The sequence below is a fragment of the Habropoda laboriosa genome, unplaced genomic scaffold (assembly GCF_001263275.1).
Source record: "Habropoda laboriosa isolate 0110345459 unplaced genomic scaffold, ASM126327v1 scaffold88, whole genome shotgun sequence".
In the NCBI taxonomy this organism is placed as follows: Eukaryota; Metazoa; Arthropoda; class Insecta; order Hymenoptera; family Apidae; genus Habropoda; species Habropoda laboriosa.
In genome coordinates this window covers 751,738-768,034 of record NW_017100219.1, presented here as the reverse complement: position 1 = coordinate 768,034, position 16,297 = coordinate 751,738, and the positions used below count along the sequence as shown (strand labels likewise).

Genomic DNA, 16,297 nt, shown 5'->3' with positions numbered 1-16,297 from the left:
GAGTGCCTCAAGTGTTCAGAATAATTAAAATAAAATAAATGTTGTCACCTAAAAATTTTGAACGTCATAGCTAGCTAGACATTATTTTCAGTTGAAAAAAAAAAATTTATAAAGCATAATACTATAATCCAATGCTTAAAATGTATTTTCTTGTGGCCGCCTGGCAGCAACCTGTAAATCTGGCGCGACAGTGAACGTGTTAATAAGTAAATGTTGTTCAAATTATATCGTGTTTGATATCATGTTCATCAGAAAAATCTCACCAACATGTTAAAAAAAATTCCAGATGAAGAAAAGTAAAATTAAAGAAATTATATTTTTCTATTATGATTTGTCGAGCCGTGTAATCTCGTAAAGGAAACCGACTGGTGTAGCGTTACACGCTTGACTGACTGCGAGCGAGATAACATGGACGCAGCAATGACGCAGCCTAGGCGTAGGACCATCTGTACTGTCACTTGTAGAATCCAAACTTACTGACTCTTGTAGAGAATTTACTGTACCTACAAGAGTGAAATTTCGCTTGGGTCATTACTGACCCAGGTTGCCTACGGAGGGTTACTTTTCCATGGAATTTGCTTTCGTTACATACAATTATGTTTCAATGCTTAAGTCTCTAAATTAATGGAATATTCAAAGTGTGAATCGAAACCTATTCGCTCGTTTTGTAAAACTCCCTATTTTAGTAATTATTTTTTCATGCAATTTCCTTTTATTACATACAACTGTGCTGCAATACTTAAGTCTCTAAATTAATCGAAACCTATTCACTCATTGTTAAGTAAAATTCCCTTTTTTAATAATTATTTTCTCAATCATGGCTAATTTTCCACGAAAATTCCCTTCGTTGTACACAATTATGTCCCACAGCCGAAGCCTCTAAATTAATCGAATACTCAAAGTGTTAATCGAAACGAGTTGGCGACCGATCTCAAAGAGGATCCGGTTACCCTCCTGCGGTGAGTAGCGATCGAAAATCAAGCCACATCGAAAGGCCATCATCCACGTTCGATAAATTCACCAGAAAACACCTTGGACAATACGAAGAATTTCGCGTAGCCTTCTCTCGTCCCACGGAAACTTACCGTAAAAGGAAACTTTCCTCGTTGCAGAAGAGACCCCGGTAGCTCGTTCGCCTCGGTACACCTATAAAATTAAACGCACTAAGGAAATCCTCTTTGACGATCCTCTCTGACGTATCCGAAGGAGAAGAAGAAGAAGCGGAAGTTGAACGTGACGAATGACCGGTTGACTTAACCAGAAGCTGAAAGTAACGCGATTCTTCTTCGATCCTCTCCTATCTTACACAACATTCCTTTCTTCGTTTCCTCCAGCCATGACGCCAGCACATTTCTGAGCTAGTAAATCACTTGGGAATAGACGAGATCCGTGATGTAATAGGTGAATCAGAGAATGTTAGGGGAGATCGATTAAGAAAAAGCTTCCGTTATCGGGTATATTCCTTTGATCGGGACACCAGTCGAGCGTTGTTTACACGACGAATTACCAGCAAATAGCGTAACCACCGGTTTTCAAACAGCCGTCCGCAACTTCCAACTTCTTGCCTATCGTTGATTATCATCGATTTGTGGGATGGAGAAGAAACCAAACGAGGAATATACAGGGTGTCCCGTAACTGCTGGTGATTGTACGTGAAAAACTGAATCGAAAATGTGGAATAAGAAGCTTCGTTTTCGAGAGAAATAGGTTTGAACGTTTGTCGAGTACGCGTGCTCTCTGCTTTAAGTTTGTCCTAACAAACGGCACTAATTTCGTGAAAAGTATCGATAATACATTTATCAACGATCTCCTTAATTTGAGTTTACGCTACTAATCGAATTGTTGAAAGTAACGTCTGTCAATCCACAGAAACAACCCTCGCTCTTTGAATCGGAGAGTCATGGACTGCCACGATATTTCGACACCGTAATTCTGTGAAAGCGATTCTTTCTTTTAGCTGCAGATTTACACTATCCTCTGCGTAGACCAGTGACGGCGGGCGAACCTTTCGAGCTCGGTGTGTCGGAATTGGGAAAAAATCTAGCTTAACTGGGGTCCATAATTGTTGCGCGCGTTACGACCTTGTACGATCACGGACTCGCCATGGTTCAGCTCCGAATTATCGATTCTGAACCTCGTTGACAGAAGATAGACACCGTTGTTGCTTGTGTGATGATTATTTGTGATCTGCTCGGTTTCGGCTGTGAGGTGACTTAACTCAGGTTCGCCACCACTGGCGTAGACTATTCCTTCGCGAAACGTGACATTACCACTGTCTATCAACGTAAAGGTGCGAGCAATTTGGACCGAATCTTTAAATTGAATTTTCTCGGAAACAAAGCTTCGTACGAAAAAATGTTATTCCACATTTTCCATTCACGGGACACCCTGTACATGTACAACCATGAAAATCGACGATCGGTTTCCTCTCAGGCTGCACGCACGTTTCTCCTATTCTCGTTACCGCGATCTGATCGAGCAGAGAGGGTTTTCATCAGCTGGAAACGCGTCAATTAAAATCACGCTCGATAACTGGTATAAATAGAGGCGGCAGCTCAGCGAGCAACAGGCGAAACGCGCAGAGGCGCAGACGTGGCCGAGGTCACTCTCAGATCTGCAACGTGATATTAACCCTTCAACGCGGTTCGACGTATTAAGTTGCGCCCTACTTTTCTACGCCTAACTTGTACCCGGAGGGAGGGAAGAGACAATTGGCGGATGGATTTTCGTGCAAATCGTCGGTTGGATAATCGGTCGAAAATCGCTGTGCGATTAAGCACACGTAGTCTTAGCCATTCTGTCCACTCACACTCGGAAGCTATTTAATAAAACAGTCCACCATGCGTGAACACAACGACGGCTCTCCTCGGATTAAAACGTCCGCGATACGCTGAGCAAACCTCGACCATTTATCGGTGACACAGCTGACTCGTTTCATCGTGAAAGAATTTACGAGAAAAAAGTACGTCCACTTTGCTTATCTGGGCGAATCGAAAGATCGATTCTACCGCCAGTATGTCGAACCGTTCGCGACAGTAGGTAGGATTTCAAAGTTCAAGCCGGGAAGAAGAATCGACCGTTTTCGAAACGTGAATCACCTGATTCCATCGCGAAAGAAAAAATTTGGAGGAAAAGTACGTCCACCTCGCTTATCTGGGCGAATCGAAAGATCGATTCTACGACCAGTATGTCGAACCGTTCGCGACAGTAGGTAGGATTTCAAAGTTCAAGCCGGGAAGAAAAAAAGAATCGACCGTTTTCGAAACGTGAATCAACGCAAGAATACACGCGTCACGGCGAAAGATAAAAATAACAATTAATAATCCGTGTACAAGGTTCTACGCTTTCGAGAACGCGGTGACGTGTCGAACCAGTCGATTTGGATCTTCTGGTGTGCCAAGGACAAACCGGAGACATTCAGTTCGACCATTGGGCGAAAGAAACTCGCTTGTCACATTTATCCTTTCTCTATAAAGCACACCACTCCGCGCTCTCTCGCCAAAGAAAGTGTATACTTAATGCGTTGCGACAAACGCAATTTCGCGAGCAGGCCAGCATGCATAATGACGTAATTTACGGTTGCGATCGCCGGTAACCGCGGCTGGCTATCTAGCTCGCCAAGGCGCGGCGAAAAAGTTCCTCTCCGTTGCCATAAGGAACGAGGGACGTTCGTTCGATCCTTGAACTTTCGCCTGCACTTAAGGTAGCCGGTGAAAAAAGACCAACTATCGTCGTTGAAAAGCTGGTTGATAACCTCTCCCACGCAGGGAACACGGTCTCTGGAGGAACGATTTTCCATTTGAAAGGGGGGGAGACCACCGTCGGTGATTCGCCGCGTTAATATCCATTCGGTATCTCCTATCGAGAATTCGATCCATAAATTCTACGTGGAAATCCAATCAAAGCTATCGGACGATCGCGGCGATAAGTTGCGCGGGTTGAAAGATCAATCCGTAGATATTAAGCGGTCGCAATAATGGAACAGAGAGTGCTTCCTGCTCGCGAACACCACTTGGCCTTCTATCTTCGAGCTTTCGAGGAGGAACTTTGCGTTCCGCCTGAGTCAGATTTGCGCGGCTAATACACACGCCCCGAGAGTGATTAATCGGCGTGTACTTAGTTACTCGTCGATAGTGAACGTCACCGCGCGATTAACGGTGGCTTAACCAACGTGACGGCGCTCTTTTCGCACCTCTCGTGTCGTAGTTACCGAGGAGTCGGGTTTCAAGTGGTAGTGACAGTTTTCTGGCGGGATTGTTCGATTTTGTAGTCGAGTTAGACGGGATTAGGCAAACAGAATTTTCTGTACTCTCTCGAGAATCTGTTATCGCGTGATAGTGAGCGTAAGTAAAGTATGACACACTCGAGATACCGTGGATTTAAGAAGAATCTGACATAACGACAACGACGGGGTATTAACGATGGTATATAATAGGCGAGGTTCCACGATAAATACCTTACGAGTAAGCTGATGTAAGTGCAAAGAAGTACGTTTATTAAATTAAATCGTATTACACGCTGTTTGCATCTTAGACGGGTCTATTTCTATTCAGAAATTCCACTTTCCGACGGGGAAACGGCCAATGAGATTAAATATGCGGGATAAGTGCATTACTTAGTGCGTAAACGGAGAGGAAATGTTAGGTTGGTGCGTAAATTTTGTCTGCTGGAGAATGTCTTCTGCAAATTGAAACTAAATACGTGGTTTCCCATCTACGTGGAAATTGCGTTGTGCCTCATTCATAAGAATCTTCGAATTTGTCATGAAGAAAAGAGTTTATTACACTTTTCAGGGTTTCAAAATTATCGAAGTTATTTCCACGTAAACTGTTTCATAGTGATCGAAAAATGTGAATATCTCGTGGTACCAAATCCGACAGATCTGGATTCTTTTTTCCTTGTCCGGGAAATACCGTAGACGAGGAATAAATTCCCATTGCAATTCCAAATTTCTTTGTTTTGCGTGGTCTCGCCTCGTCGTGAAAGTACCGGACGCCATTTTGGTTCACAAGGGACGGTCTTTTAATTCGCATTTCTTGCTGCACTCTTTTCCTTAACGATACAAATCACATTTGACGGTGAATTTTGAACTATAAATCCACTTTTCTGGAGGCCCTTTGCAACACTTGAATTGTGAAAGTTACGGATAGTCAATTTCGGATTCTCTTCAACTAATTTAGTCACCGACAGACCCCCTGTAACACGGAAGACACGTTATACGGGACCCAGAGCGCAAAAACTTCCTTTTTATGTAACAAAAAGTAATATGCATTTTATTTTACTTTAACCCTTTCGCTGCGGCAGATGATCCGCAGAATCTTTCGTTTTGGCGTTTGAAAATTTGTAAACGTTTAAGTTTCTATTGTTGAATTAACCCTTTGCACTCCGTTGTCGCCGCCGCGGCGACATTGTAAGATGGCAAAGCTAGATTCTGAATTTTCCACAAAGGCGCACTCGCACCACTGTAAACAGTCTCGGAGGAGTTGGTAGCCCGTAGTAAAAATGAGTCAGAGTTTCTGGTAGGTCGTGTTAAAAATTGCGAGAAGTGCGAAGGGTTAAAGCGAGAGTACTCGAAGGCTTGAATTTTAAGGAAAATTTAAGGGTTGAATTAAGGCGAAGGTGTGGATAAAGTCACCGATAGCAGTGAAAGGGTTAAGACAACAATTTTCTTCATCTCTAAAATTAGATAAAAGTCTGTTCTCTTCTTTTTTCGACCACGTTATCTGATCACCGGGTTCTACTCTAAAAAAACACAGTCGACTCGTGGTAAATGGATTTCTCAGACCGTTCCACCGGATCGGGCATAAAATTCACCGCTGACCTACTTCTTTCGTGGCGGCGTGCTTTTCTAGCCATTAGGTCCACGGTGTATAGTTGTGACTGTATCGAGGTTTCGTAAGAATCACGGGATCTCGGCCGGAGGACCGAAAACGTGGCCGCGACACGTCGCGGTGGCCACCGTCGCGCTTTATCCCTCCTCCTTCTGCGAACGCATAACGCTTGATGTCGGTGCTAACCGCGGAAGCTGGCCTCGACAAGCAATGTCGTCCAGTCTTACGAGAGCCTTCTTGCCAGCAAGAACGAGTCCTCGCTCCCTCTTTCACCCCTCTCGCCGCGCTTTTTCTCCGAATCGCTCGTTCGGGACGACGCGTGTGTGACCCACGACTCTCTCGTGTCGTTCCTCCAACGCTGAATCTACCGAAAATCAGCACTGGTCTCGAAAAACTGGTGAACGTTACGAATTTTCGAAAAGATTACTCGAGCAAACGGTCGGGAGTATTCCGAGAAGATGTTTCGTTCCAAAATTCGCACAATCCTCTCTCAGAATTTGAAATTAATTTAACAGCTGCAGTGTCGAGAAAAGATTGCAGGACTCGGTGTTGAATGATTTTCTCAAATCCAACGAATACCAAGTGCGGAGCATTATGTCATTCACGGAGAAGCCCGGTTCTCGCGAGAAGTCGAGGTCAGTAGCTGTCGTAAATCACGAAGCCTGTTTGGGAATATTCGCCGACATGACGAAGAGAGCAAATAAAGCATGTCGGCACGCGTGTTTATTTCCCGAGTGATATCCGCGCAGCGATTTATACCCAAGGAATTTCTTCGAAGTGGATGTATTCTGAGGGATAATAATCGAGAAATCCACTTAATCTACCGAAACGTACTAACGTCGTGAGGTGAGACTTGAAAACGCAAAGACGAGTGCGCGTGTGTGTCTGACGTCCGATTAAAATTCCCAGGCGGACGCCGCCGGATGAAACTAATCGGCTATACGCGCGTACACCAGAGAGACGCAGGGAGAGATGCAGTGCGTATGTGTCCCAGCGATCGCACCATATTTGTACCGATATCGGGGATGCCGAGAGCGTTCATTGTACGTTCGTACGTTGCTCGTCCACGAGTGCCTATCGCACGCTGGAATACGTTGGAACGCGACGGTTTTAATTGAAACATCCAGCAAACCTGACTCGAATTTAACGTGTGTAAATCTCTTCTCTGTTCCCTTTGTTCAATGAAATCGATTATTCTTGCAGAGGAGTTTCTTATAGCGATGAAACTTTAATTACAAATATCTGAACAACTATCTGCCGCTGTAATTTCGTAAACAGGGTGACCAATATGCAAAGTTTCAAATTAAATCAGTGACCCAAAGAGGCTTCGCATTCTCTTCCTCGCTAGATTATCGAGAATTAACACGTTGAATGCCGTGAGGGTGACCGGCGGTCTCAACATTAGTAAAGGCATTTAATTCGAACGAACGGTAGTATTTGTCAAATTTTCAGTTTTATTTCCAACTATTCACATATTATTTATGGCACCGTGGACAAAGAATTGGTCCAGCATTCGACGTGTTAATCGAGAAAAAACTTGAATCGAACCCGGGACCTGAGGATTGCCACGGGGGGACTCTACGCCCCTAGCCGTGACGCTCCCTGAATCTCATCGCTGTTATCCGTCCTTTAAACCCACCGTATCTTAAAATTCATGTCCGAAGTAAAGGTAGAAATTCTTCTCTCGTACTGATCTCGTAGAAAACCGTTTCTTTTCCAAGAACGAGAACGACGGTGGCAGAAACAGTTGGTCTACGAATTGCATAATAAGACCGAGCAAAAACCTAACCAAACCTCGATCTACAGCCGGTGAATAGAATTCGCGATGGCACGTGGTGCATCGTATCGCGTTATCCGAGCGAGGAACAGAGCCGGTCGCACGTGTATCGCCGATTAGTTCCATCGAACGAGGTAACTGGCCAGGAATGTTAATCAGAAGTTAGCGGGACACGGTTTATTAGCGGCGTGCAACAGTCCACCGCTTCGGGCGGAAAACGCGGCACGCGAGCACGATCTAACCGTGAAACTTTTCCTCCCGACCGTTCTGCTCTCCCCGTTTCCGTTTCCCGTGTTAACGCGTACCATTTACCGCGCAGAGTTACACTCGTGCAAGAATTACACCGGTGATTACAGAGAAACCAGGTTGCACTTTGTAATCAAGTTTACTTTCAATCCGTATCGATACGTCCGAGTTCCACTTACCGTCGTAACTCCGGGCCTTTTCATTTACGAGTTTCAGTTTACGTAACCGGAGGACCAGCTAGTAGGAGTTGCTCCTTTCGTTTCGCGTTAAAGCGGTGAATCAAAGCGGTAATCGCGAAAGGACGTCGTTCCAAGTTTCACTTACCGTTTGCAAATCTTTTCATTTGCAAGTTTCACGAATTAACTCGTTTCGTCTCGCGTGAAAGCGGCCAACGAAAGTTGCAATTACGAAAGAACGTCGTCGGTGAGACTTTTTACGGGAGCGTTTGAAAATATTCCTCCCTGTTGAGGGGTTATATTAAATAAATAACTCGTGTGGAGTAAGGTAAATAATTATATTTTAGCAGATGTTCAAGCAAGACGGGCGCACAATTAGAACTGCTTACGGAGCGTGGTGGCAGTGTGCACTTTTATACCTGGGGTGTTAGGCATCCCCAAACCATACTTATCGGACGTGTCATAAACCTACCAATATTCTAGGATGTCGATTTTTCCATGCAGTACTCATAAACCATTTTGCTTCAACACTCCCGACGGATATTTTCCGCGATCCCGAGCCCGACACGCCCGTTCGAGCGCAGATAACACGCGTGCACGCACGGTTTATCAGTGGGTGCGCGCGTGCGTTAGAATGTAGAAATCCTTGGATCGGAGTGATCAGGTTGGAAACCGCGGATCCGCTCGCGGACCCGTCCGTGCACGCGATTCACTCGGCTATGTAGAACGATCGCGCGTGAAAGTAACGCCCGGTTGCGTAAACCGCTAAAGTAACCAGCTACCTCTTCAGCTTCCTTCACGGATATCCACGTCGTCCTTGGCTTTCGACTCGTCCGTTTAACATTTCACCAAGGAACATCGCACTTCACGGTATCGGAATTGTTTTAGAAACAAATATTTCTAACCCCTTCACCGCTGCTCGCGTTCGAAGGCGCATTGAAAATTTCCACACGACGTGTCTAAGGCGATTTGAAAATTTTCTCGCTCTAGGTTTAGGTTGATTTGATATCGTAAGTTTTTGCCATTCGCGCACTACTGTCTTAGTTTAGGGAAATCTTTAACCCTTTCGCTGCTGTTCGCGTCTACAGACGCTATGGAAAGTTGCTGGCAATACGTTATTAAGCGCTTTGAAAATTTTCTGACTCTATATTGTCAGCGACCTTTTGCACAATTTCACCTTAATTTGATCCCTAATTTTTTCTATATGCGCACTACCACCTTAATTTAACGAAATCTTAAATTTCTTAACCCTTTCACTGCTGTTCGCGTCTATGAGCGCTTTGAAAATTTTCTAACTCTGCGCTGTCAGCGACTTCTCGCACAATTTCACCCTAGTTTAATCTAGCACTATTACGTTAGTTTAATCCTAAATTTTTATCATTTGCGCGCCGTCACCTTAACTTAACGGAATCATCAATTTTTTAACCCTTTCACGGTTATTCGCGCCTGCAGACGCTTTGAAAATTTTCTAGCTCCGTATTGTCAACGATTTTTTGTAGAATTTCTCCTTAGTTTAATCCTAAAATTTTGCTCTTCGCACACTGCCACCTTAATTTCACAAAATGACAAATTCTTAAATTTTTAAAAAATTTTTAAACGATAAAACAGAATATTTAGCAGCCACAAGCGTTACGTATTGAAACCTGTCGCAGTGAAAGGGTTAAAAAAAAACTATGTCACCGTGGAGTATTTTCAGATAGAAGAAAAAGGAAAACATTTCAGTATCGCAAAAGGTGTTTAACATAATCTATTAGCAACTTGCACGACATTTCTTCCGGATTCTCCTATCGGACGACCTTCGAAACGCGAACGTAAAGAGTGGTTAAAACTCTAAACACGTTCGAACGCAAATCATAACAGCTACGAATATATACACCTATAGTATATCGATAGGTAGATCCGAATCGCGTAGATTAAAATTCCAACCGCGGCGTGTTCGTTCTCGGGAACCGATAAACGAGGAACGGATGTTTAAAAAATATCCACCGTCGATGTAACGCCGCTGGCACGTTTCTGAATCCCTTATCGTCCCCCTCTTAACCGGTAGCTCTACGATTTTATTAAACATTCCCCTCTTTGGAATCTTGCGCATTTGAAATGCTCCAACGGATCGACGTTCCCGTTCGCGGAATCAACGACGCGTGCGGATCGAACGAGCGACGTGTTGCGGCACCGATCTCCTCGGCGGGTGCACGGGAGCGTGAATCGCGATCCCGTGGACGAAACTTTTACGCGCGAATTTGCCTTCGAGCTGATGTGAAAATTCTTGAAGAATCGACACGGTCAACGAACGTACGTGTAATACGTGATCGTACACGTCTACGCAAATTTCTAACATTTGTCTCGTAATGAGGCGTAATGAGAGGTTGCGCAATTCGTAATCGCGTGTCAAGGATTGCCGAGTGAGTTCAACGCATGTAGAGACGAAGTTTCGAGGTTTCGACGATCGTTCGGGGGTACTCGCGCAATGGTCGTCCGATGCCATTACTACGGTATCAGTTGTAAAAATTAATGTACGATACACTACACTTTTTACGAAATTTTACTCTCGTCCGACTGGAACGAGATCTTTTGGATCAATATTTGAAGTATACCTTTACCATTCCACAACTTCTCAGCTTTTTGGCAAAGCCATCAAATTTCTTCGATTGTTCGTACAAAATTTTTGCCCGCTGAGAAGTATTCTAATGGAGGTGTTTGTTACCGTGATCTTATTTCTCGGTTGGAAGATATCACGATGGATGTTTCCCTATTGGTTGTTTAGTTTTAGGTTAAACTACGTTGTTCGGTTTTTTTTAATATGTACACTCCGTACATGTTCTGCTTTCGGGCTTGCGAAAGCTACCTTTATACATGTTTTTGTAGCTGCTAATTCGGAAAAAGGACCAATTAACGCCTTTCCTAGAAAAAGGCCTCTTTCGCGAACCCTTATTGGCAGGGAGGTAGAAGCGATGCAAGTCAACGGTGGGGGTGATCGGTCGCGTGGTTCGTGTTGAGGACACGACAGGAGGAATTAAATGGTAATCTGACGGAGAATAGTGTCCGGAGAATATGTCGAGAGTGATCAAATTTCGTATGATTTGGATAAATATTTCAAATATACCTTTAATTACTACAAGAGAATGCAGTCACCCTCTCGTTTCTTAATTTCTTCCCATCTTTTTGGCGAAACTATAAAATTACTTGGGTTTTTCGTTCAAATATTTTTCAACACTATTTCCTATCCAATCGATATTGCGAAATTTTTGCTCTCTGAGAAATAGTGTAACAATATATTACAGCAACGCCCGAAGCACACAACGGGAGTAAGAAAATTTCCCAATCAAATTCGCCCAATTTCCGTCGCACATTTTACCCAACAAACTCACTTTCTTCCAACTTACCGAATCCTAAACGTTTCGCTACCATCGCCTCTCCCAACTTTTCCCAACTAATCACACTCCACGTCTCAACGAACAGTTTCATTTGGCGAAAGAGATTGAAAACACAATTCCCCACGACTGTAACCGCATCGCGGCACGAACGTACTCGACGACCAAACTCACGTCACAACACCCTAAGAATCTTCTAATCTGAAGGTTGTTTTAAGCACTCCTCGAGCCTCGCAAAGAATTCTCCGCGATAACCAACACTCTCTGACGCGTGATTTTAGAGACGGTAAATGGTAGGATGGACAACTGCGGAGGCGGTCAGCGCCTGCCCCCGGACGGGGACGAGTTTCCAGCGGCGTATCAAGAGTTCGGCGGAGGTGGCGGAGGCAGCAGCAGCAACGGCCAGCAGTACCGTTTCGTGACGGCTAACACGACGACGCCGAGGACGTCGACGATGATCGCGAACGGTCGTCTCGTTTGCAACGAGAACGAGTCGTTCATGAACAACGAAAGCTACAAGTTGCTCGAATCGAACGTGGTAACAGCGACAGGGATCGTTCTACCGGACAACAACAGAGTGGCTGCTCTAAACAACGTCGAGAGTGTCTGCCAGGAGGTGAACACCAAGATCGGTCTGCCTAGTATCGAGATAAACGGCAAGATGAGCGTGGAGAACGTTTGTCAGGAGGCGAGAGAGGCTCGTGTGGACGATAGCAAGCCTTACATCACGGACGACTTGGTTAAAAAGGCCGCGTCCGTGACCAACTACTCCAGCTACGGGAATCAAGGTAACGGTAACATCGTGGTGTCGGAGAAGAAGATCGAAATCACGGGATACTATCACAAAGACGTACCGGTGATCGAGGAGGTGCAGCAGGACCACGCGGAGAAAGATCAACTGGACACGCCTCCGCCATTGCCACTCACCGGTGAGAGCACGTTAACTTTCCTTCTGTATTTTCTCGACCTCTATTTTTGCCCCTCCCGAAATCCCCTTTGCTACAATTTTCGTTTCTTCCTATTTCTCAGGGCCGCCTAAGATGGACGCGATCGGCCCGACGACGACGTCGTACACGAAGAACAGCTCTGCCGCGGAACCAACGCAGAGGAAGTTCTCGCTGAACGGTGAACTTCTGTGGAGGCAGGACGACAAGTCCGAGAGATCGGTCCGAGATAAAATCGCCATGTTCTCGTCGCAGAGTAGCTTGGACGGCCCTCTGTTCCCTAATTCGGTGACGGTTGCAGCGGCCACGAGTAACGGCAGGAGGCTGTCCAAGTACAAGTCTACGGAGGACGTGTGCAGCGACGAGAAGAGCTCCGGGCAGAAAGAGAGAAGCTCGTTCTTCGCGGACAGGACGCAGAGTTCGTTCGATCTAACGGATTCCGGGAGAAACGTAGATCCTGGAAAGAAGTACAGACAACGATCGCCGAGTATAACGCAGAGTTCTCCGTTCAGTTCGCCGACTATTCACACGCCGAAAACATTTCCCATTGTCCCACAGAAACCGGTCACTTCAACTGCTACACCTTTGATCAGTTCTTTCGAGAATTCCTCGCTGCCTAAGTCTCCGGTGAAGAATTACCCGACGACGACGACTACCGGTCAGAGTCCTCCGAACGTTTCTCTCAAACCTGTCGCGCCGACTGCTTTGTCGAGAGCTACGAGCTTCTCTGGCACGATTCCCTACGGCCAGGAACGAACCACGACCACGACCGATCTCTCAGCTGGACCACAGATCACCAGGACCAACTCGTTGGCGTCTACGTTCAAGAGGCCTGCAGAGGACATCCGAAGAACCAGCTTGAATCAGCTGATAGAGCAGAGGAGAAGGTCGATATCGAAATTAAGGGGGTTGGTTATTCCTGAGAAGGAAGCCATATCTATCGACGCGCCTATCGTCGATCTTCCTGAAATCAAATCGCGAGACTCGATACTGCTGCATCAGGTAAGAATCGTTCGTACACGCGTTATCGAGATTGTCACACCTGGAACTAACGAAATCCTTGTCTAATTAACAGCTACCGAAAGCGAATATTCAGGACAAATGGGGCTCGCAGAGTTCTCTAGCGAGCAACGCTAGCACAGCCAGCATGCCTCTGAAAGCTACAACTTCCTTCAAGATGCCAGCGCCTCAGATACACTCCAAGTACTCTCCAGCCTTCAAGAGGAAGAGTCTAGCTGTGTACGGCTCGTCGTCGAGCAATTCTACGATAAATTCCGGGAAAAATTGCCCCTCTGCGGCGACCACACCGACGCTCTCCGAACCTCCGAAGAGTTTAGAGAGCATCTGCAGTCCGACCAGAAGCGACTACAGCTTCGAGTTCGCTTCCACGGCCAGTTCACCGGAAGGACTGCGCAACAGACCGAAAACGGTTCAGAGAAAGACGAGGATGGACTACGACGATTCGGACAACGATTCCGCTGTCAGCAGTTCGCAGAGCAGCATCTCCAGAGGCTTCAGTCCGCCGATGTCGCCGGTTCCCTCGGAGAGATCCACCGTTTCCTCCGAGAGATCCTATCTTTCCACGGAGACCAACTATCAGCGGCGAACTCTGATCATGGATAGTCCTACTAGAACGTACAACAGAGAATCGAACTCCGACTTCGGCGGTAGATCGAACATGCTCGGAGAGAGGACGTTCACCTCGGAGAGATCTTCGTCGAGCAGCAGCAGCTCGGATCTCAGATCACCGACGACAGAGTCTAGCTCGAGGAACTCTCAGATACCTCAGAGACAGCTGAAACGATCGAACAGCACCGATACCAACTGCAGCACCTCTTCGACCCTCACTTCCGGTTCCCAAGCTAGCGCGGAGTCTCTGTCCAGAAGAGTGCTCAAGCCGCAGAGCGTGGAGGCTATTAATCGTAAGAACATTCTTGCAAGTGCCAGGTGTAGAAGCGGAAGAGATCTGAACGGATCACCTTTGATCCAGAGGAAGTTCCCGGAGGAAGACTGTCGATCGACGCTAGCTGAGAACGGCGACGACTCGTATCAGAGAGGACGAGTTAAGGATAACGTCTCTAACGCGCAGGACGTGAAAATTGCGTACATCGAGGTAACAGACGCTTACGGCGAAGATGACGGTTTCCAGAAGGAGGCTGAAGAGTCGAAGATGTCTCCTAAGAGGAACGTAAGATCGTCGACGTTCGAAATAATGGAGCCTTCGAACGACTTGAAGATGTGGGTACGAACGGAGGCGAAGGCTCTAGCTAGATCCGCTGAAGAAAAGACTAACAAAACAGAGAAGAAATCGGCTGACGTTGATATCACCCCTGTAAGGAACAACTTGAAGAACAACAGAACAGCCATAATCGAGGAACAGCAGGAACTTCACTCGATGGAACTGTCTCCGGCGAGTAGAAACGTAGGGAACGACAACGAATCTGGAATCTTGGACGTCTCGAAGCAGAGAAACGCTCCGAGTATACCAGCCAAGAAATCTCCGGAGGATCAGAACGATCTCCTGACGATCCTCACGACTAAAAGTAGAACCAGATCGGCGATACACGTGGACGACGGTAGTTTCGGACGTTCGAAGAGTCAGATGAGCCTGGAGGACATCCTGAGCGCGAAGGCGGACGCGAAGATCTCGCGGAGTCAAGCTGGCGAGACGAGAATAGAGAAGAACAGCGTCGTTTCCACTCTCCAGAGCAGGTCTCTCTGGGAATCGAGGGACAGCAAGTACGTGAGGAGGAGCTCGTCGATGTTGAACGAGTCTTGGAGCGAGGACAAGAGCTTCTCGAAGATACCGACGTTGGGTAAATCGAGGTTGGCGGACAGCAGCGGCGACGAAACGCCGGAAGTGGAGAAATCCAAGTCTCCGCTGTCGAAAATCCCAACCACGAGGAACCTGAACCGAAGAAGCGCCAGTGTGACTGATATGAAGAAAGCACTGGAGAAAATGGACGTGAACTGTCCCGCCAGTCCTCATCAGACCACGGGAACCACTCACAACAGATTCCCCAGTCTAGACAGCAGCGTAGACGAGAACGTTTCGACGCTTGGAGCAGACATGGACGCAGACAGATGCTGTAGCGAACAGTTTGGCAGTATCAGCTCGTTGGCTAGCAGCACAAGCTTGATATCTCAACAGGAATTGGCACAGTTGGTGGAAGAGGCGAGTCTCGAAGAAGCACGCGGTGCTCACGACGTGATCGTGGTGTTGCTTCACAAGGAGAATCCAACTGGCAGCGTTGGTATCACTCTGGCCGGTGGAGCTGATTGTGAGATAAAGGAGATCACGGTGCATCGAGTGCTGGCCCACTCTATCGCCGACAAGGACGGTCGTGTGCAGAGGGGCGACAGGATTCTGAGTATAAATGGCAGAAGCACGCAAGGTCTCACGCACAGGGAGAGCATAGCGGTGCTTAAGCAGCCTAGGTCGGAAGTTGTGTTGGTTGTCTCGAGAGCTAGGACAGAGGAAGGGTGTAAATTGAAGTCGAGAACTGCGAGCGTCGAAACTATCATCGAAGGTGATTGAACTTTTCGTCAAATTATTCTTTTCCTACCTTTCTTTTTCTAACTTATTGGTCAAAATTTGGAATGTTTGTTTTTTTTTTCATATCGAAGGATTCGAGACGAATGAAGCCGCAGAAGACACTGCATGGGGTCCGCCCTCGGTCGTAGCAGTGTACAAAGATGGAGCCGGTTTGGGATTCAGTCTCGAAGGAGGTAGAGACAGCCCCCTTGGGAACAGACCGTTAATGATCAAGAAAATATTTACCGGTATATTTCCTGTTTTTTTTTTCATTTTTCTTTTCTCGTTGATGGGTAAGTTTTGAAATAATATTTATTGGAATTCAGGAGGTGCTGCCGAAAAGACAGGTGCCTTGAAGGCAGGGGACCAATTGTTAGAAGTGAACGGATATGATGTTACGCGAATGTCGAGGATCGA

The 16,297-nt window shown here is 46.4% G+C and overlaps 1 protein-coding gene across 1 annotated transcript in view; it reads left to right on the top strand.

The window, feature by feature from the left end:
• Positions 1-16,297, top strand: part of LOC108570951 (serine-rich adhesin for platelets-like) — an 80,388-nt gene that overhangs the window by 56,212 nt on the left and 7,879 nt on the right. Inside the window, exons 7-11 of the mRNA XM_017932889.1 lie at positions 11,683-12,330; positions 12,431-13,347; positions 13,421-15,875; positions 15,973-16,128; positions 16,207-16,297. Of these exons, the coding sequence (XP_017788378.1) occupies positions 11,683-12,330; positions 12,431-13,347; positions 13,421-15,875; positions 15,973-16,128; positions 16,207-16,297 (4,267 nt within the window). The remainder of the gene's footprint in view (positions 1-11,682; positions 12,331-12,430; positions 13,348-13,420; positions 15,876-15,972; positions 16,129-16,206) is intronic.